This window comes from Oncorhynchus kisutch, linkage group LG2 (assembly GCF_002021735.2).
Source record: "Oncorhynchus kisutch isolate 150728-3 linkage group LG2, Okis_V2, whole genome shotgun sequence".
NCBI classification, from domain to species: Eukaryota; Metazoa; Chordata; class Actinopteri; order Salmoniformes; family Salmonidae; genus Oncorhynchus; species Oncorhynchus kisutch.
In genome coordinates this window covers 37782301-37805269 of record NC_034175.2, presented here as the reverse complement: position 1 = coordinate 37805269, position 22969 = coordinate 37782301, and the positions used below count along the sequence as shown (strand labels likewise).

Sequence of the window (22969 nt, the reverse complement as noted above, 5' to 3'; positions counted from 1 at the left end):
TCCTCTGGTGGCAATGCCAATTGCCCTATCTCCACAGTGAATGTTAGTTTGTTTGATAAAATCCATTTTTAAAGCCTAACACGAAACATTTGAAAACTGCTTGCGTCGTGATTTCCGTCTCATTCAACTTTGGACGAAACATTTGTGGCAAATACACACACTAAACACACGTTTATCCAGTCATGGTTGGTTTCGTTGTAATCCTCTGTTTGTTAGTAACACAATCACACCTGATGGCTCTTTTTTTCCGGGATGTATTGACCAAAACAAACCGATTTGAAGACACCAATCAATGACCTCATTGCGCACCAATGGTAGGAGCGGTCTATCGTTGATTGACTGTATTTTGGCCCAATGACCACTGATCATCTTGAAATCAAGCTTGGAAGATAGCCAATGAGCTGAGGTAAACGGCAATATGTCATGGTTATATGTTCGAAGACCCGCCTTTGTCGTAAACTCTGGCTTAAAAGAGGTTAATTCGCCATTGAAAATCCTACTTGACGGAGCCACGAGTGTTACGCATAGCAGTACATAGTGAAGAGCATTTTCAGAAATTGTATATATTTAAATTATGGCGAATAAATCAGGAAAAGCTAAAACAAAGTCTAGATGTACAGATGTAACTCAAATTATAGAAGAAATTGATAGGATACTACAATGTTCTCCACAAGACCACAAAATGGTACAAGACATTTTTCCATAATTTCATTGACATTGCTGTGGTGAATGCCTTCATCCTCCAGAAGGAAATGGCCAAGAGCTGTGGACAGCCCCCCATCTCACAGCCAGCCTTCAGGGAGCTGCTCATCCAGGAGCTTGCTAGCTACAGCAAGTCCACTGCAGCACCTTCTGTCCCCTCTACCTCTGTCCCTTCTGCTCCAACCAGTGGTGTTCACCTGTCCAGATTCATCTCTGCAGGCATGAATGTGCCTCAGGGCAAAAAGGGCACAGTAGGGAGACGTCATTGTGCCCTTTGTCACAGGAAATGCCCCATCACCTGTACCACCTGTTCAGTAAGCCTCTTCTTTACAGCAGAAAGAGACTGCTATGGGCCATGGCACCAGCAGCACAATATTGTGTAGAGGACTGAGGGTCTTCACAATATTGTAAATAGAAAATGTGTAAATAGTTGCCCTTGTTATTTTTTGTATTTTTATCAAATAAAAATACATTTAAGTATTTTTTTGGTGTGTGTTAGAATAGCATTTATGTATTTTGTACACAGTTATTTCCTTCAAAATGTATCACTGTACCAATTCAGCCACTTGTGTACAATTTGAGTACATTTGTATGGGACACCTGGGTGACTTCCAGCTCTATGTCATGTAGCTCGCTAATTTTTAAAGTTATCTGTCTAAAACTTTGCTCGGCTATTGTTGCCATCTTATGTTCTTCATTCAAATCCTCCTCAGCATCCTATCTGTATGTTTGGCTGTTCTTGGTCATTTGAAAGATGATGCAGCAACAATAAAAAACAGAAAACGTATGTTTATTTCATTGTATTTTCTTCTACCAGATCTATTTTGTTATATTCTCCTACATTCAATTCACATTTCCACAAAATTCAGTGTTTGCTTTTTGTGGAAGGACCACCAGAGGGCAGGCTGGGCTCATGGATAGTAGCCCAACAAGGCATGGGAGACAAGGTAACCAGAGGCAATTAAGCACAGCTGACGGTACTAATGACATACTCTCCTTCCCCTATAAGAGAGAGAATGGAACCAGCAGAGAGAGGGGGAAACTATCTCTGGAAGATGGCCACCGAGAGAGAGGAGCTATCCAGGAAGCACCACTAAGACGGTGACAATCCCGTGACTTTTTGTTGTAGTTTAAAGATAATCCTATTGTGTTCCTGTTTCATCTGGAGAAGAAGATGTATCTTTTTTCCTTAGATTTTCATTGATTATGTTGGAGTGTTTGTGTTGACCAAATGCCCTCAATAGAGAACTGTGTTCAATCAAGAAAACCTACTCCTGACTCGTTTATTCCACCTTCCCGCTTTAGAGTGACGCCCAATTACTTGGTCCGCTCACATTTGAAATGATACCAAGAATATGCATATCCTTGCTTCTGGGCCTGAGCTACAGGCAGTTAAATTAGGGTGTGTCTTTAGGCGGAAATTGAGAAGGGGGCTACCCCGAAGAAGTTTTAAACCAACCTCTCCAAAAACTTCTCTGTTTTTTTGGAGGTGCGGAAAGCTGCCACACTCTGCGCCCGGGGAGTTGTTGTTGTGGGGATTAAGTGCCTTGCTCTAGGGCATAACAGCAGGCAATGGCATCTAGGATTTGATACCAGCAACCTCCACAGCTCACTTTCCTGTCAGACCCGGGATTTTAACTGACAACCCTCCGGTTGCCGGCTTGTCTTTCTAACCATTAGGCTGTTTTTTCTCCTTAAGGTGACACCCTGGGGAAAGAGTGGTTGTATGGTTGACTTTTGTTCTACCTCACTCAAGCGTAGGAGCTTCTAACAAATAGACTTGTAGACACAGACCTACTTATAAATCCGAGGGGAGTTGTTGGGCAATGTTCAGACTTTCAGAGTCCCCACAAACTGTCTGAGTGGTCACCAACCTTGATTCTAAAGAGCTGTACAAGTTTTAGACTTAACATTTTGCTGGTGAGATGTGAGAACTCAGTGTCCTCCATTTGTTGCTGCAGTCTGGTGTAAATTGTAGAACAAAGAACATCTTTTAACATCATGTCACTTTATTTCGACAAATTGGGCAATGCTGCTTTTAGTAGGGTTTTTGTATTTACCCCGCCTCTCAAAAAAACAATTTAAACCCCAACAACTACAAAGTACATTATCCCAATTTAAGACGGCAGCAATAAGGCAATTGCCATCACTTTAGACTTCAAATGTGAACATTTCAGTTCTCTAATGTATTAAAATGACAAAATCCGAGTCTGTCAGTGAGGCTTTAACAATTGAAATATACAAACACCAGCAGCTGTGAGCACTTACGTACCGACGCTTGATATGGAGAATTAGTCCTGATATTCTAACACATGCCACTCTGATTTCCACATCCACTTACTGTAATTACATACATGCCATTCATATAGATTTACTGAGCTTTAAGAATTAGGCTGGACAAGTGTATGAATCGGGGCTGTCGATGTTGTTATTGAAGTATTGTCTGTTCAATCTCAAGCGGCAGCATATCTCAATTCCCTGGGCGTCAAAACATTCAGTATGGCTGATTAAATGAAATGTTACAGTACATATAATGAAAGTTTAGACTGACAGCTGTTATGCTATATTCATTAATTCCTTTATTTGTTCATATTGATACAACCATGCAAGGTACACTTTGGAGGTCTCATTGCCTAGTGTTCCCAGAATGCTTTGCTCTATAGGAGCTATAATATAAACATTTTACTTTCCAGTGCTCAATGATGTGGGTAAACGGCTAGAAAAACATTATTTGGTCCAAATTCAAGTTAAATTTAAAACGGTAATATGAATACAGTGTGACGCATACTTTGCTGTTAGATGTTTGCAGTGATTCCTTGCATCGATTCAAAGCTCCGTTATCCGCTATAGATCGGCATGAACTCAAGATGAGCTTAAGTCTGTCAGACACTATTGGCACTCTGAAAATATATTTGTGCGAGGCTCAAGCCGAGGCCTGCCCGCTCGATTAATAACTACCATGTTGAGCTGATTTTAAAACAGAAGATAATCATTGTGTTACTATATCACTCTTGGTACACAGTATAAGCCTAAACTAGTTTAGTAGTAAAATGTGGCTTAACAAATCATACGTTACATGGACTCACTCTGTGAATTATTAGTGGTTGACATGTATTCCCCCATGCATACAACATCTGTAAGGTCCCTCATCAAGTATTACATTTCAAGCACAGATTCAACTACGAAGACCAAGGAGCATCATAAAGAAGGGCAGTGATTGGTAGATGGGTTACAATAACGACAAGTTAATAATTATTCTGTGGATGATGTAATAAACCACCCAGATACGTCAAAGATGCAGTCGTCCTTCTGAACTGAGCTGCAGGACAGGAAGGAAACTGCTTATCGTGATGAGGCCATTTGTAACGGCTTTCTTCTGTGGACGAAGGAGAGGACCAAAGTGCAGCGTGGTTAGTGTTCATCATGTTTAATAAAGACAATAAACGTGAACACTACAAAATACAAAACAACAAATGTGAAAATACCGAAACAGTTCTGTCTGGTGCAGACACACGAAGACAGAAGACAACCACCCACAAAACCCAACACAAAACAGGCTACCTAAATATGGTTCCCAATCAGAGACAATGACTAACACCTGCCTCTGATTGAGAACCATATCAGGCCAAACATAGAAACAAACTAGACACACAACATAGAATGCCCACTCAGCTCACGTCCTGACCAACACTAAAATAAAGGAACCACAGAACCCCCCCCCCCCCCCCCCAAGGTGCGGACTCCGGCCGCAAAACCTGAACCTATAGTGGAGGGTCTGGGTGGACATCTGTCCGCGGTGGCGGCTCTGGCGCAGGACGTGGACCCCACTCCACCATAGTCTTTGTCCACTTTAGTGTCCTCCTAGGAATGGCGACTCTCGCCGCCGACCTTGGACTGGCAACCCCTTACTAACGGGCAGCTCGGGACTGAGGGGCAGCTCCTGGCTGGCTGGCGGCTCTGGACAGGCGGGAGACTCTGGCAGCTCTGGACAGGCGGGAGACTCTGGCAGCTTTGGACAGGCGGGAGACTCTGGCAGCTCTGGACAGGCGGGAAACTCTGGCAGCTCTGGACAGGCGGTAGACTCTGGCAGCTCTGGACAGGCGGGAGACCCTGGCAGCTCTGGACAGGCGGGAGACCGCCTGGTGCGGGGGGCTGCCACCGGAGGGCTGATGCATGGAGGTGGCACTGGATAGACCGGACCGTGCAGGCGCACTGGAGCTATTGAGCCCCGAGCCTGCCCAACCTTACCTGGTTGAACAAATGATTTAAAGTCACCATTGGCCCCATGGTGAAATTCCTTCCTCTCTGTCAACTGAGTTAGGAAGGACGCCTGCATCTTTATAGTGATTGGGTGTATTGATATACCATCCAAAGTGTAATTAATAACTTCACCATGGTCAAAGGGATATTCAATGACCGTTTCTTTTTGTTTTACCCATTTACCAGTTGGTGCTGCTCTTTGCAATGCATTGGATAACCTCCCTGTTCTTTGGGGTTGAATCTGTGTTTGAAATTCACTGCTCGACTGTTGGACCTTCAAGATCATTTTATGTGTGGAGTACAGAGACGAGTTAATCATTAAAAAAAATGTTAAACACTATTATTGCATACAGATTGAGTCCATGCAACTTAGATGACTTGTTAATTAAGCGACTTTTTATTCCTAAAAGTATTTAGGCTTGCCATAACAAAGGGGCTTTGTGTGTAGACCAGTGACACAAAATCTCAATTTAATCAATTTTATATTGAGGCTGTACCACAACAAAATGTGAAAAAAGTCAAGGGGTGTGAACACTTTCTAAAGGCACATTTCATTACATCGTAACGTAGAAACATGACTTGTCCTATCTTTATATCTTGAAACTCTATCTGAAAACACAAGCTATATTTTTCAGTCTTTTTAATGTCACGTCTGTCAAGGAACATCTAAAACAAGAAGCAACTAAAACAACAAGCATTTCACAAACCTTTCTTTTAAAAATGCCAAGAGGGTTCTGGTAGAAATGTTAATTGTTTCTACTACAACAAAACCATGACATACGCCTAACAATATTAAATGTAAGATTGTTTACATTCGACCAACCTAATCCCCTACAGGTGAAAAAAAGGGACAAAAAAACTAAAACTTTCATAATTCCTGTCTCAAAATTCATGACATTTTACATTTTTGGCCTATTTATTTCTGCAACAGCACACTCACTCATCACAAATTGTTAGTAAGTTAGTTACAGTGCCTCCTAAAGATATGATTGACATGGGAAGAGTGAGTGGAAGGTGAATGTAAATCTGCTAGTTAGCTAGCTATTTTTTTTTTACTGATTGTGATTTATCTTCATTGCTCTTAAATATTAACTTCAGAATATAATTTTCAATATCTTCTAACTCAACATATACACTGTAACAGTTTTCGTCCTGGGAAGGAGAGGAGGACCAAAATGCAGCGTGGTTATTTATAAACATCTTTAATGAAAGCTGAAAACGTGAACACTATACAAAATAAGAAAACGTGGAAAAACCGAAACAGTCCTAACTGGTGCAAAACACAGAGACAGGAACATTCACCCACAAGATACCTAAAGAATATGGCTGCCTAAATATGGTTCCCAATCAGAGACAACGATAAACACCTGCCTCTGATTGAGAACCACTCCAGGCAACCATAGACTTACCTAGAACACTCAACTGAATACAACCCCATAGACTACAAAACCCCTAAACAAAACAAGACACATAAATCACCCATGTCACACCCTGGCCTAACCAACATAATAAAGAAAACACAGAATACTAAGGCCAGGGCGTGACATACACTGTATGGCTGGCTGGCTGGCTAGTTTCTTGTGTGGATATTTGAATATATGGTGGTTAGCTAGAGTCTAGACTACCTGTGTTGCTGCTGCCGACAGGAAATTATGGAGTTGGGTCGGAGCGAGTGTTGTTGATGCAGCTGCTCTCTTCTGTCTGTCTTCCAGACCGATTATTGATGATGATTATGTAATTATGTTATCAAGTGTTAATCAAATGTGATGCTGCGGTGGCAGTACTGTTGATATTTAAACTAGGTAGCTAGTTACACACACTCAACCAGTGACTGCATCTCAAGGTATGTTTGGATACCGGGCATGAACGATCTCAGTACAGAGCAGTGTAGGAAAAAGGTGCAACCTCCAGACAGGGTGCACCAACAGGCGCAACCAACGGACAGGGTGGTGGGTAGCTAACTTGATGACATCGCGATGACTTGCGGCAATGTGCTCAGAACAACAGCAACAAAACGTTATACAAAAATATATATATATACCACCACCCAAAAGGCGTGTTGGATGGCAAAGTGGCATCTGCTGGGCACTGGTTTACTCTTATCCGTTCATGTGCCTGCCTGTAGGGGTAAAGTGGAAGGGTCAGACTGTTGAAATCACAGATTGTGCCTTTAAAGCCTCAGTGCGGCATTATAATGATGGTTGAGGAGCGTGATCAATGCTGCTGAGATAAGGGACTATGTTTTTTTTATTTTTTTATTTTATTTTACCTTTATTTAACTAGGCAAGTCAGTTAAGAACAAATTCTTATTTTCAATGACGGCCTAGGAACAGTGGGTTAACTGCCTGTTCAGGGGCAGAACGACAGATTTGTACCTTGTCAGCTCGGGGGTTTGAACTTGCAACCTTCCGGTCACTAGTCCAACGCTCTAACCACTAGGCAGGGTAGGGACTATGGGACTATGTGGGACTATGTGCGCTCAGGCGCGTTTCTAACAGGTGCTGCACCCTTACTGAAAACTCATTATCATTGCAGAAGAGAGAAAGGCATTTGTTTCCTCTTGTCTGAATTGCATTACAGAATTTCCAAAGATTACTAGGTGCAGAATATTTGTTGACTTATGCCAGAAAGGAACAAACTGCTAATATCACAACCTGTCAACATTTGAGTCTGGTAGAATATCTAAAATCAAGGTCTACAGTGCAAGGTTTACAGCATGGATGTTGGTTGGAAAATATACAGTACCCGTCAAAAGTTTGGACACACCTACTCATGCAAGGCCAAGAGTGTGCATGGCTATTGTCAAGGCAAATTGTGGCTACTTTGAAGAATCTCAAATATGAAATATATTTTGATTTGATTAAACACTTTTTTGGTTACTACATGATTCCATATGTGTTATTTCATAGTTTTGATGTCTTCACTCTTATTCTACAATGTAGAATATAGTAAAAAATAAAGAAAAAACCCTTGGGATGAGTAGGTGTGTCCAAACCTTTGACTGGTACTGTATATCTAGAGAATTCAGGGTATATCAAATCAAATCAAATCAAATTGATTTGTCACATACACATGGTTAGCACATGTTAATGCGAGTGTAGCGAAATGCTTGTGCTTCTAGTTCCAACAATGCAGTAATAATGAACAAGTAATCTAACTAACAATTCCAAAAAAAACTACTGTCTTATACACAGTGTAAGGGGATAAAGAATATGTACATAAGGATATATGAATGAGTGATGGTACAGAGCAGCATAGGCAAGATATACAGTAGATGTTGTGTATTGTTTATTATCTCCTGCCTCTCATGCTTTGGAGAATGTTGTACAACCCATATAGTCTAGCCCCCAACAACATATCTACTGTGCATGGTCTAATTCAAACTTTAAAGACAAACAATAAGGATTATTTAGTTAATCAGCCATACAGGACCGAACAGAGGTAGGAATACATATAGCTTAAAATATTTTTTGTAAATTAAAATAACAAGGCTGTGGATATTGCTTTTTATTCTTTCAGGTCACCAATGAGACTGTCGTTTTAGAATTGACTCATTCATGGGTATTTGATGCTGGAACATGTCATGAGTATTATACTGCACATATAACATTGAAGTTTTGTACACTGTACAACACTAATGTAAAATAGATTGAGGGCAGAACAAAATCCTTCTTACAGATGCTTAACTCAACAAATGCATAAATCATTCATTGATTTATCTGCAAATACTCTAGTTACACAAGTGGATCTCAAGTCATGATTCTGACCTAAATGTTTACCGTACTTTGTCAAGTCCCTGTCTTTGCTTGTCTTCTGTTGAAACATTGAAAACAGATCGTTTGTTGTTGAGCAGAACAATCTGTTAGGGGTCTCATTTTGGACTTACCAGGAAGCATATATACTTATCAATGTACACATTTTTATAAATTGTGGACTACAGTGAAAGATATGCATTTTAATCAATGCGCACATTTTACTGGGTAAAGTTCGTTACAAACGGAAAACATATAAGGCATGATGCTTGTGTAAATCGGGAATAAAAACTCCTTACCAAAATTGTTTCTGAATACATGTATTTATGATTCGTCATCTCATAAAACCACACAGATTACTTTTGTAGATGGACTGTTATTACAGATGTAATAATCAAGTCACACTGTGCAAGTAGCTTGATAAGTTGCACAATGTTTACATGGTTCTACATTATAGGTGTTGGTGGCCCTGATCACCTCCCTTCTAGTGGCATTGCCCTCACATGCTGGGGAATGAGCTCTGTGAGAACAGGTTTGATGGAGACTGGAACTGATCTCCACTGAGATGATGTGACCAGATGTGATCATCATCACACTGACAGCCCGAGTCTATTGAGAGTTATAGCACGGCCACTGCACCACCATCTCCAGTTGTCTTGTGAATTTATCATAATAGTGCTACCGCTATGCCTCCAATAGCCTCCATGCTCGGGTATGTTAGCTTGTGCCAAGTGTTAAATATAGCCTGTTATAGCAGCAGGGAGTAGGATATCTTGAAGTGAATATTTGGATCTCAGCTTTAGTTGTAGCCATACATCTTAATATTATGTATCTTCTCTTAGATGTGTGGCTCGGTGTCGTGATGTATGTTTTGCATGACTTGAATACCTTTAGAGTAGCTACTTTCCTTTGGCATTTAATGCCGCATTTAATTCTGTGATGCATATGTCTCCGTTAGGTGTGTTTCAATAGGCATACGTTTTATTGTTACTTGTCAGTTTGTGATCATTAAGGCAAAGTTTAAATGTGTATGTTTTCCTGCCAATCATATGAAAAACATTTAGCGATAATAGCAGTAAGGTGTGAATATCTATTGGATTGCTTACTGAGCCTTAAATGGAAATAACTACCTTTTCGGTAATACTTTACTTGACACCCAGCACATGAACACGTTATGACACGGTCATAACAGTGTCATAACAGCTGACATAACTTGTCATAGCCTGTTATAAAATGGCCATAACCCTGTCATGACACATATATTTAGACCTGTTGTGATATACACTACATGACCAAAGGTATGCGAACACTGGCTCATCGAACATCTCATTCCAAAATCATGGGCATTAATATGGAGTTGGTCCCCCCTTTGTGCGCGTCTGGACAGGCATGGAAACCTCTTTTGTGAAGCTCCCGGTGAACAGTTGTTGTGCTGATGTTGCTTCCAGAGAAAAGTCTGGAACTCGGTATTGAATTTTCATCCGAGGACATACAATTTTTACACACTTAAGCACTTGGCGGTCCCGTTCTTTGAACTTGTGTGGCCTACCACTTCGCGACTGAGCCGTTGTTAAACCTAGACGTTTCCACTTCACAATAACAGCACTTACAGTTGACCGGGGCAGCTCTAGCAGGGCAGAAATATGATGAACTGACTTGTTGGAAAGGTTGCATCCTATGACAGTGCCACGCTTAAAGTCACTGAGTTCTTCATTAAGGCCATTCTACTGCCAATGTTTGTCTATGGCGATTACATGGCTGTGTGCTCGATTCTATACAATGGGTGTGGCTGAAATAGCAGAAGCGATGTCCACATACGTTTGTATATATAGTGTATATTGCATTATTTTGTCTTGTCTAGGATTTTTTGTATATCTATGGGGTTTTGGTATTGTCTAGGTAAATGTAGGTCTATGGTGGCCTGAATTGGTTCGCAATCAGAGACAGCTGTTTATCGTTGTCTCTGATTGGGGATCCAATTTAGGTAGCCATTTTCCATTTTGGTTTTGTGGGTTATTGTCTATGCGTAGTTGCATGTCAGCACTAGTTGTTTATAGCTTCACGTTCGTTTTGTTGTTTTGTTAGTTTGTTTAAGTGTTCTTTGTTGAATGTATTCATCTCACGCTGCGCCTTGGTCGCCTCTTTACGACGAACGGGACACACATTTTAATGATAGTGACACTTCCAAAACAGCAAAGATACAACGATCGTGAAATACGTAGAGCGCACAGGCACTCATACAAAAACAATATCCCAACATCGCAAGTGGGAAAAAGGACACACTAAGTATGATCCCCAATTAGAGGTAACGATTATCAGCTGCCTCCAATTGGGAACCATACACACACACCAACATAGAAATATAATACCTAGAAGCCCCCCTAGTCACGCCCTGACCTATTACACTATAGAGAACCCTGAGGGCTCTCTATGGTCAGGGCGTGACACACACAAGGCAAAACATTCCATTGCACCATAGCCTACTTGTCAACAATATGTTTATGTTACAGTGCATTTGGAAAGTATTCAGACCCCTTGAATTTTTCAACATTTTGTTACGTTAGTTTTATTCTAAAATTGATGACATTGTTTTTTCTTCCTCATCAATCTGCAGACAATGAAAAAAAAAACATTCCCAAATGTCTCCTATCATGGTGTCAGAGTAGACCTTCTGAGTGTGAGTATGAGTGACCAGTGATGATGCAATGTATTTTTCGGGGGAAAATTGATTACATTGTTTTTTCTTCCTCATCAATCTGCAGACAATACCCGATAATGATAAAGTAAAAACAGGTTTTAATTTTTTTTTGCACATTTACAAAAAAATATCACATTTACATAAGTATTCAGACCCTTTACTCAGTACTTTGTTGAAGCACCTTTGACAGTGATTACAGCTTCGAGTCTTCTTGGGTATGACGTTACGAACTTGGGACACCTGTATTTGGGGAGTTTCTCCCATACTTCTATGCAGATCGTCTCAAGCCATGTTAGGTTGGATGGGGAGCGTCATAGCACAGCTATTGTCAGGTCTCTCTAGAGATGTTCAATCCGGTTCACGTCTGGGCTCTGGCTAGGCAACTCAAGGACTGTTACGATCAACTAGGAGTGGTGGTTGGTGGAATCAGGCGCAGAGAGCAGGGTTCAGTCTTTCCTTCAAATTTATTCAAAAACAGTCACGCCAACACACAAGGCGTATAATAAGTTGCCGGTCCAAACAACAGGACAAAATAGTCCGGAGAATAAATGTACGAATAACTCACACCATCAAACACAGAGTAACACAAACAGGCCCGCACAAATACCCAGCGTGCCTAGTGCCCTTAAATACCCTACAAACAAACCCTAATACAAAACAGGTGTACCCAATTACCCAATAACCAAAAACAAACGGAAAGGAAATCGATGGCAGCTAATAGGCCGGCGACGACGACCGCCGAGCACCGCCCGAACAGGAAGAGGCACCGTCTTCGGCAAGGTTCGTGACAGTACCCCCCCCCCCTGACGCGCGGCTCCCGCAGCGCGCCGACCCCGGCCTCGAGGACGACACGGAGGACGAGGCGCAGGGCGATCCGGGTGGAGGCGATGGAAATCCCTCAAGAGGGAAGGATCTAAAATGTCCCTCCCCGGTACCCAGCACCTCTCCTCCGGACCGTACCCCTCCCAGTCCACGAGGTACTGCAGGCCCCTCACCCGGCGTCTCGAGTCCAGAATAGCTCGTACTGTGTACGCCGGGGACCCCTCGATGTCCAGAGGGGGTGGAGGGACCTCCGGTACCTCACTGTCTTGTAGGGGACCAGCTACCACCGGCCTGAGGAGAGACACATGAAACGAGGGGTTAATACGATAATAAGAGGGAAGTTGCAATCTATAACACACCTCGTTTATCCTCCTCAGGACTTTAAATGGCCCCACACACTGCGGCCCCAGCTTCCGGCAGGGCAGGCGGAGGGGCAGGTTTCGGGTCGAGAGCCAGACCCTGTCCCCTGGTGCGAACTCCGGGGCCTCGCTGCGGTGGCGGTCAGCGTCTCTCTTCTGCCGTTCACTGGCCTGCCTGAGAGAATCCTGGACTGCCCGCCAGGTCTCTCTAGAGCGCTGTACCCACTCCTCCACCGCAGGAGCCTCGGTCTGACTCTGATGCCACGGAGCCAGGACCGGCTGGTAGCCCAGTACGCATTCGAATGGCGACATATTCGTGGACGAATGCCGAAGAGAGTTCTGGGCTAACTCTGCCCACGGGACGTACCTCGCCCATTCTCCTGGCCGGTCCTGGCAATACGACCTCAGAAACCTGCCCACTTCCTGGTTTACTCTCTCCACCTGCCCATTACTTTCGGGGTGATAACCAGAGGTAAGGCTGACCGAGATCCCCAGACGCTCCATAAACGCCTTCCAAACCCGAGACGTGAACTGGGGACCCCGATCGGAGACGATATCCTCTGGAACCCCATAGTGCCGGAAGACGTGGGTAAATAGAGCCTCTGCAGTCTGTAGGGCCGTAGGGAGACCAGGCAATGGGAGGAGACGGCAGGACTTAGAGAACCGATCCACAACGACCAGAACGGTAGTGTTCCCCTGAGATGGGGGAAGATCAGTAAGGAAATCTACCGAGAGATGGGACCATGGCCGTTGTGGAACCGGGAGGGGCTGTAACTTCCCTCTAGGAAGGTGCCTAGGAGCCTTACTCTGGGCGCATACCGAACAGGAAGAGACATAGAGCCTCACATCCCTAGCTAAGGTGGGCCACCAGTATTTCCCCCTAAGACCCCGCACTGTCCTATCAATCCCCGGATGACCCGCAGACGGTAGTGTGTGGGCCCACCGAATCAACTTATCACGGACACCAAGCGGTACGTAACTTCTACCAGTCGGACACTGTGTAGGCGCAGGTTCAACCCTCAACGCTCGCTCGATGTCCGCGTCCACCTCCCATACCACTGGGGCCACCAGCCGAGAGGCTGGAAGGATGGGAGTGGGTTCGATGGACCGGTCCTCGGTGTCATAGAGACGGGACAGCGCGTCGGCCTTAGTGTTGAGGGAACCTGGTCTGTAAGAGATCGTAAATCTAAAACGTGTAAAGAACATGGCCCACCTAGCCTGACGCGGATTCAGTCTCCTCGCTGCTCGAATATACTCCAGATTACGGTGGTCAGTCCAGATGAGAAAGGGGTGTTTAGCCCCCTCTAGCCAGTGTCTCCACACCTTCAGGGCTTTTACCATAGCTAGTAACTCCCGGTCCCCCACATCATAGTTCCGCTCCGCCGGACCCAGCTTCTTAGAAAAGAAAGCGCAGGGACGGAGCTTCGGTGGCGTACCCGAGCGCTGAGACAGCACGGCTCCAACCCCAGCCTCGGACGCATCCACCTCCACTATGAATGCTAACGAAGGGTCCGGATGCGCCAACACGGGAGCCCCAGTGAACAGTGCCTTCAACTGGTTGAAGGCTCCATCAGTCTCTGCTGACCACTGCAGACGCACCGGCCCCCCCTTCAGCAGTGAGGTAATGGGCGCCGCTACTTGGCCAAAACCCCGGATAAACCTCCGGTAGTAATTGGCAAACCCTAAAAATCGCTGCACCTCCTTTACCGTGGTCGGAGTCGGCCAATTACGCACGGCGTTAACGCGGTCACACTCCATCATCATCCCCGAGCTGGAAAAGCGATAACCCAGGAAGGAAACGGCTGGTTTGGAGAACACACATTTCTCAGCCTTGACATATAGGTCATGCTCCAGCAGTCGCCCAAGAACCCTGCGCACCAGGGAAACATGCGCGGCGCGTGTGGCAGAATAAATCAAGATGTCATCAATATACACTACCACACCCTGCCCGTGCAAGTCCCTGAGAATCTCATCTACAAAGGATTGGAAGACGGCTGGAGCATTCATCAACCCATACGGCATGACGAGGTACTCATAGTGGCCTGATGTGGTACTAAACGCTGTTTTCCACTTGTCTCCTCCCCGAATACGCACCAGATTATACGCGCTCCTGAGGTCCAGTTTTGTGAAGAAACGCGCTCCGTGGAATGATTCCACCGCCGTAGCGATGAGAGGTAGCGGATAACTAAAACCCACTGTGATCGAATTGAGACCTCGATAATCAATGCACGGACGCAGACCTCCCTCCTTTTTCCTCACAAAAAATAAACTTGAGGAGACGGGTGACATGGAGGGCCGAATGTACCCCTGTCTCAGAGCTTCCGTGACATATGTTTCCATAGCCACCGTCTCCTCCTGTGACAGCGGAGGAGATGACTCCGGGGAAGTGCAGCGTTCTCCTGGAGGTTTATCACACAATCCCACCGTCGATGGGGTGGTAATTTGGTCGCCCTCTTCTTACTAAAAGCGATAGCCAAATCGGCATATTCTGGGGGAATGCGCACGGTGGAAACCTGGTCTGGACTCTCCACCGTCGTGGCACTGATGGAAACTCCTATACACCTCTCTGAACACTCGTCTGTGTTAAGAGCCCCTTAAGAGCCAAGAAGAGAGGGGAAAAACGCAGGAAAAAAAATTAACAAAAACATGTGAACAACAGGGAGCTCTGGGTGAGTTTGGTGCTTACTCACCTGGGGTGGCCGAGGAGTGTTCCGCCGACCCTCTCGACTCCCAGAGGGACTCCTCCAACACCGGTCCGAAGTGTGTCCTCTCCGTCCACAATAGGAGCAGGAGGAGCCCCCTCTGATCCCCCTAGATGCAGCTCCTCCCAACTCCATCGGAGTGGGAGTGGGAGAGCTGGAAGGTGGAATTAACAGGACCCCTTCTGAACGCCCGCGGGCAGCTAGCAGGTTGTCCAATCGAATAGACATGTCTATTAGTTCATCCAGGGAGAGAGTTGTGTCCCTGCAAGCTAGCTCCCGGCGGACGTCCTCCCGGAGACTACACCGGTAATGGTCCATCAGGGCCCTGTCATTCCACCCAGCACCAGCAGCTAGGGTCCTAAACTCCAACGCGAAGTCCTGTGCGCTCCTCGTCTCCTGTCTGAGGTGGAACAGTCGCTCACCCGCCGCTTTACCCTCTGGTGGATGATCGAACACAGCTCGGAAACGGCGGGTGAACTCCAGGTAGTTGTCCCGAGCCGAGTCTGGACTGTTCCAGACCGCGTTAGCCCAGTCCAGGGCCCTGCCCGTTAAACAGGAGACGAGGAGGCTCACACTCTCCTCACCCGAGGGAGCCGGACGCACGGTAGCCAGGTAGAGCTCTAGCTGGAGCAAAAATCCCTGGCACCCAGCCGCCGCTCCATCGTACTCCCTCGGGGGGGAGAGACGCAGTGCGCCGGACCCAGAGGATGACGTAGGTGGAGTAGGTGATGTCGGCAGTGGGGGAGCTGGGGTAGACGTCGGTAGGCCACTCCTCTCCCATCGTTCCATCCTCTCCATCATCTGGTCCATCGCGGTACCAATCCGATGGAGGACCGCTGTGTGGTGGTGAACGCGCTCCTCCATAGTGGGGAGAGGGGTGGTCGCTGCTCCTGCTGACTCCATTTCAGAGGTGCGGGCTTCTGTTACGATCAACTAGGAGTGGTGGTGGGTGGAATCAGGCACAGAGAGCAGGGTTCAGTCTTTCCTTCAAATTTATTCCCCAGTGCAACAAAAACAGTCACGCCAACACACAAGGCGTATAATAAGTTGCCGGTCCAAACAACAGGACAAAATAGTCCGGAGAATAAATGTACGAATAACTCACACCATCAAACACAGACAAGCCCGCACAAATACCCAGCGTGCCTAGTGCCCTTAAATACCCTACAAACAAACCCTAATACAAAACAGGTGTACCCAATTACCCAATAACCAAAAACAAACGGAAAGGAAATCGATGGCAGCTAATAGGCCGGCGACGACGACCGCCGAGCACCGCCCGAACAGGAAGAGGCACCGTCTTCGGCAAGGTTCGTGACAGTACCCCCCCCCCCTGACGCGCGGCTCCCGCAGCGCGCCGACCCCGGCCTCGAGGACGACACGGAGGACGAGGCGCAGGGCGATCCGGGTGGAGGCGATGGAAATCCCTCAAGAGGGAAGGATCTAAAATGTCCCTCCCCGGTACCCTTGTCACGGCAAGGTTCGTGACAAGGACATTTAAGGACTTGTCCCGAAGCCACTCCTGCGTTATCTTGGCTGTGTGCTTAGGGTTGTTGTCCTGTTGGAAGGTGAACCTTCGCCCCAGTCTGAGGTCCTGAGCACTCTGGAGCAGGTTTCATCAAGGATCTCTCTGTACTTTGCTCTGTTCATCTTTCCCACGATCCTGACTAGTCTCCCAGTCCCTGCCGCTGAAAAACATCCCCACAGCATGATGCTGCCACCACAATGCTTCTCCGTAGGGATGGTGCCAGGTTTCCTACAGATGTGACACTTGGCATTCAGGCCAAAGAGTTCAATCTTGGCTTCATCAGACCAGAGAATCTTGTTTATCATGGTCTGAGAGTCCTTCAGGTGCCTTTTGGCTAACTCCAAGCGGCTGTCATATGCCTTTTACTGAGTATTGGCTTCTGTCTGGCCTCTCTACAAAGGCCTTATTGGTGGAGTTCTACAGAGATGGTTGTCCTTCTGGAAGATTCTCCACAGAGGAACTCTGCAGCTCTATTATAGTGACCATTGGGTTCTTGGTCACCTCCCTGACCAAGGGTCTTCTCCCCCAATTGCTCAGTTTGGCCGGGCGGCCAGCTCTAGGAAGAGTTTTGGTGGTTACAAACTTCTTCCATTTAAGAATGATGAAGGCCATTGTGTTTTTGGGGACCTTCAATTCTGCAGACATTATTTTATGCCCTTCCCCAGATCTGTGCCTCAACATAATCCTGTCTCGGAGCTCTACGGATAATTCCTTCGACCTCATGGCTTGATTTTTGCTATGACATGCACCGTCAACTGTGGGACCTTATATAGACAGGTGTGTGCCTTTCTAAATCATGTCCAATGAATTGAATTTACCACAGGTGGACTCTAATCAGGGTTTAGAAACATCTCAAGTTTGATCAATGGAAACAGGATGCATCTGAACTCAATTTTGAGTCTCATAGCAAAGGGTCTTATTTCAGTTTTTGATTTTTAATACATTTGCAAAAAAAAATTGAAAAACCTGTTTTTGCTTTATCATTATTCTGTATTGTGATTCGATTGATGCGGGGAAAAATGTATTTAATCCATTTTAGAATAAAGCTGTAACGTAACAAAATGTGGAATACGTCAACAGGTCTGAATACTTTCTGGATGCACTGTATGTAGCATTTTCTGAAATTGACCATATTACATTATCATTGTAATTACGCACAAATAGATGTCTGATGTTTCTGATGTCTGGGATAAATTTAGGAGCAGATTTCAGACACCATATTTTTGACTGATGACTAACATAAGGGCATGTATGTGATAGACCTCTCTGGCTTATATGATTATGATGTCATAATGCTTCTTGACCGTGTCATAAAGTGTAGTCTTTGCAAGTTATTTCAAATCTGATGAAAAAGACACATGACTGTAAATAATGAATTACAACAACAACATAGGACTTAAAAAACACACTTTTGTAACGGCGTTCTTCGTTCGTTGAAGGAGAGTCGGACCGAAATGCAGCGTGGTGGTTACTCATGATATTTTAATGAGAAAAATGACGATACAATACATGAACTAACTAAATAAATACAAAAACAACAAACGGAACGTGAAACCTAATTACAGCCTATCTGGTGAAACTACACAGAGACAGGAACAATCACCCACGAAAGACAAAGCGAAACTCAAGCTACCTAAATACGGTTCCCAATCAGAGGCAACGAGAATCACCTGACAGCTGATTGAGAACCGCCTCAGGCAGCCAAGCCTATACAACACCCCTAATCAGCCGCGATCCCAAATACTACAAACCCCAATACGAAATACAACACGTAAACCCCTGTCACACCCTGGCCTGACCAAATATATAACGAAAACACAAAACACTAAGACCAAGGCGTGACAACTTTAAAATGAAAGGATACATTTTGGCAGGGAAAAAACACAATTCAATAAATGTGGGGTTTTGACACTCTTATGTAGGTGTAACCAGCCATAAAAGAACACAATAGGTGCAACAACAGGCGTAAATATATGCGTCATCACAGTGTTATGACCATGGTATGACAAGTTATGTCAGCTGTTATGACATATTAGGACATGATTATGACAATTTCATAACATGTTATGATGCTGGGTGTCAAGTAAAGTGTTATCAATTTAGACATTTAGAACTTGGAAGTGGTTCTCATGCTTCTTGGCAAAGTATTCGTCCGGTCAAATATAGATCTAAGTATTCCTTCACACATAAAGCTCATATTCACCTCTTCGTCTCGATGTAATCATTCACATTCATCACACCTAACCCACCTCTCAGATTCACCGATTCAAAGAATAATACCAAAACATCTTACCCCTCCTTCCCACCCTTCACTCATGAAACATATCAAAGCTGTTAAGAGGCTTTGTTAGTCTGAGGCTAATCCTCACTTTCTCTCATAGCCATTTTAGCCAACTGTTGACAATCTTATGAAAAAAAAAAAATTCGGGGGAAAAATTTTCCTCGGGCAACTCAAACAGGAGAACCAAAATTAAGACTGAAGGCATGGTGACTGGTATAATCAGCCAAGCAGACTCCATTTCCATGGGCAATTGAGCTCTGGTTAAGACGAGTGGCACGCCTCCACTGTATTTATCACTATGCCCAAGGGTGAGATTACTGTAATATTGTTATGCAAATGAGCTCACTGATTACCCATACAGCACCACTTAGAAATTCCCCCTTCACCTGATGACAACTAAAAGCTGTGTTGATGGAGATACACTGTGTACAAAATATTAGGAGCACCTGCTCTTTCCATGACATCGGCTGACCAGGCGAATCCAGGTGAAAACTATGATCCCTCATTGATGTCAGAAAAACCTGCAGTAGTCTTTTTAATAAACCTTGGGAAGTTTTTTATTTTTGACAACTTAAACAATTACACCCATTTTAATGCCAAAGACACACCAGAATGGCTTTCCAAGAGGCGTTGAATGTTCCTGAATGGTCCAGACTCAGTCTGCAATCAAAAACAATAGATATACACTGAGTGTCCAAAACATTAAGAGCACCAGGTGAATCCAGGTGAAAGCTATAATCCCTTATTGATGTCACTTGTTAAATCCACTTCAATCAGTGTAGATGAAGGGGAGGAGACAGGTTAAAGAAGGATTTTTAAGCCTTGAGAAAATTGAGACATGGATTGTGTATGTGTGCCATTCCGAGGGTGAAAGGGCAAGACAAAACATTTGAAAGGACTATGGCAGTAAGAGCCATGCTCACCGGTTTGTGTGTGTCAATAACTACATTGCTGATGGGTTTTTCACGCTCAACAGTTTCCCGTATCAAGAAGGGTCCACCACCCAAAGGACATCCAGACAAGTTGACACAACTGTGGGAAGCATTGTATAATGAATACTCAGGGAGAAAAAGGTATAGATTCACACGCAGAGCACGGCAGATGTTTATTATGCCTTCGCGGAAGGCAGGAATCGTGGTCGCAGGCAATGGTCAAACACAGGTAGGCAGTCAAAAACAAACAATACCTCACAACCATACAGACAGACAGAACTGAACAAAATAGTGAGCTGATGAGACCAGGTGAGAAACAAACACAGGTGAAATCAATGAACAAAAATGAAAAGACAGAACACAAAGAAAAATAACGCAAGGTTGACTAAGAAAAGAAAAGCAGAACCTTACACATTGGAGTCAACATGGGCCAGCATCCCTGTGGAACACTTTCGACACCTTGTAGAGTCCACGCGCTGACAAATTGAGGCTGTTCAAAGGGGGTGCAACTCAATATTAGGAAGGTGTTCCTAATGTTTTGTACACTCCGTGTAGATTGAGTTTTAATGGCCTTATAGTTATGCAAAAGTTTTCTGTCCAGCTTTCCATTTAGGTCACAGTGCCAAATAAAAACAATTATAGATTTGGATAATGTGCAAAACATTTATAATGGAAAATAAATATTGCTTTATTAATCTTTCATCAACACCACATTTTTCTGATTATGTATTGGTGATAACACATTCTCTGCTATGGATTTCTCCTTAGGTGTACCGGTACTCTTTCCTGGCATCCTACTTGATATACAACCTGCATACAAGGTATGTATCACCTGTCAAGATTTGAGTAGCCTAATAGTAAACAGAAGGCAATTTCCTACCAAGATGTCAGCTGAACCCGTGTGTCTCGCGCGCTTCTGTTTATTAGTTTGCAAGTGTTTTTTGTTGTTGTAATCATTGCCAGATACAACAGTATTTTTTTTTTACATAGTCAACAAGTTACTTGGCTATAAAAAAGTTAATCTGTCTTTTCTCTTATCGGAGAAAGCAAACAGATATCAATTGCTCCACTATGCACCTGTCTGGTTGAAAGCCTCCTCTCATACCCTGCCTCCCGAAACAAGCCTCTCCCAAGCGTGTGTACCTAGGCTGTACCTAGGCTACTCCTGTGAACATGCTGCACTGCTTGGCCCTCGCCTTTTGGTCCGCTGACTCTTCTACCGATTATCCAGGCCTGCTTCTCGCCTGTCTGGTACAGTTACCCACGCCAATTGCTCCCTTCGTCCCCGTGCTTCGCTCACCTCCAGCACACATTTACACACACACACCGTTTTATCGTTAGCCTGTAGACTTGTGTGGACTTTTACTGGGGAACTTGTATGAATTTCAATTTGTATTACTTGGCCTTTGTTATTTTATTGTAGCTTAGACCTATTTCTGATTAGAGTGCAAACTCGTAGGCCTATAATTATAGTCTTAGAAAACTTGTTAGGACTATTTCTCACGTTGATTGATTGGGTTAGAAACGAACACGCTGCTGTTGTTGCTATTGTCTACCCTTGAATCTCACACTGAGGATGATGCATTTAGGGCCTGATGCCTCTTAAATGTGGAGAACTTTGAGTGTTTTTCCTGGGAAAAACTGGGGTTTTCCTGGGCATGGTGCATCCTGGGAGAAACGATACCCTTGTCCCGCTATTGCGCTGGAGAACTCTGCATGTTTTCCCCATTTGACATGGGAGAAACCGCATGCTTGCATTTACATGGATTGTTCTTTCAATACTTAATCACGTCACTAGACAGTATGAATATTTTTAAATATGTTGCGTTAAAGACTCTGGGTCCTCTGGACTATGGTTCTAGTATGGTCTGGAAATCCAAATGCTGTAAAATCCAATCTAGACTGATTAAGTATGTCATTATGTTGCTGCTTTTACTGTCAGGAAATTGACATTTCTACCCCATCTGAATTGTAAAGTCAAAATGGTCTGAAGTTTCTGCACATAAATGTAAGAACTCTTCTTCCGAAACTTGATTTTGTAATTATTTGGATAAAAAAAGAACAGACCCAGATATATGTATGCTTCCTCAAACCTGTCTCTAAAAAATCCATCACTGACAATGATTTTGGCAATGTTTTTCAGGCAGATCACAAGGGTGGTGGTGTTGCTATTTGCATAAAAGACAAGTTCTCTGCGACCATTCTGACTTCTGTTACCAAGCCTAAGCAATTTGGATATCTGTCTTTGAATGTACCGTAAATCTCTGCGCATCCTTGAATCTGGTTGTCTCCTGTTGTTATTTAACCCCCATCTGCTATTGTTGGCTCTCTGGATTGTATTTTTGAACTATTATCACACAACGTCAAATCTGAATTCGTGCTTATGGGTGACCTGACATCCAACTCTCCTCAGCTCAAGAATTTATGTAACACCTGTAATCTTACTCAGATTGTCAAAAGTGTAACGAGGTTGAATGCAAAGGGTCCTCTGAAATCCTCTTTGATTGATCTTATTTTAACCAATACTCTTCGTCGTTTTAATGGTTCTGGTGTCTTTACAAAATAATATCACCATGCGGTTGTCTGTGTAAGGGATTGTAAAATGTCTAAATTACCTCCACGTATCATCATGAAAAGAAACTGTAAGCTGTTTGATATTCAGGGTTTATTACATGATGTTTTAAACATTGCCTGGAATAGAGTTGAAATCATCCCTGATGATGAATTAGTCTTTTCTTACTTTCCACAAAACATTCCAGGATGTACAGTATGCAACAAGCATGCCCCTATCAAACCATACAGATGAGCTAGCTGGAATAATAAGGAAACAGAATGCTGTGTGGGCAAAAGCAAGAAGGTCTGATTTGGCTAATGATTGATTGGATGGCTTTTAAATGCCTTCGGAATCAGGGTGTGGCTATGACCCGAAAGCT

The 22969-nt window shown here is 44.2% G+C and overlaps 1 protein-coding gene across 1 annotated transcript in view; it reads left to right on the top strand.

Annotated features, from left to right (window-relative positions):
• LOC109904117 (inactive dipeptidyl peptidase 10-like) overlaps nucleotides 1–22969 on the top strand; it is an 81924-nt gene that overhangs the window by 16591 nt on the left and 42364 nt on the right. Inside the window, exon 6 of the mRNA XM_031802055.1 lies at nucleotides 20805–20857. Coding sequence (XP_031657915.1) covers nucleotides 20805–20857 — 53 coding nt within the window. The remainder of the gene's footprint in view (nucleotides 1–20804; nucleotides 20858–22969) is intronic.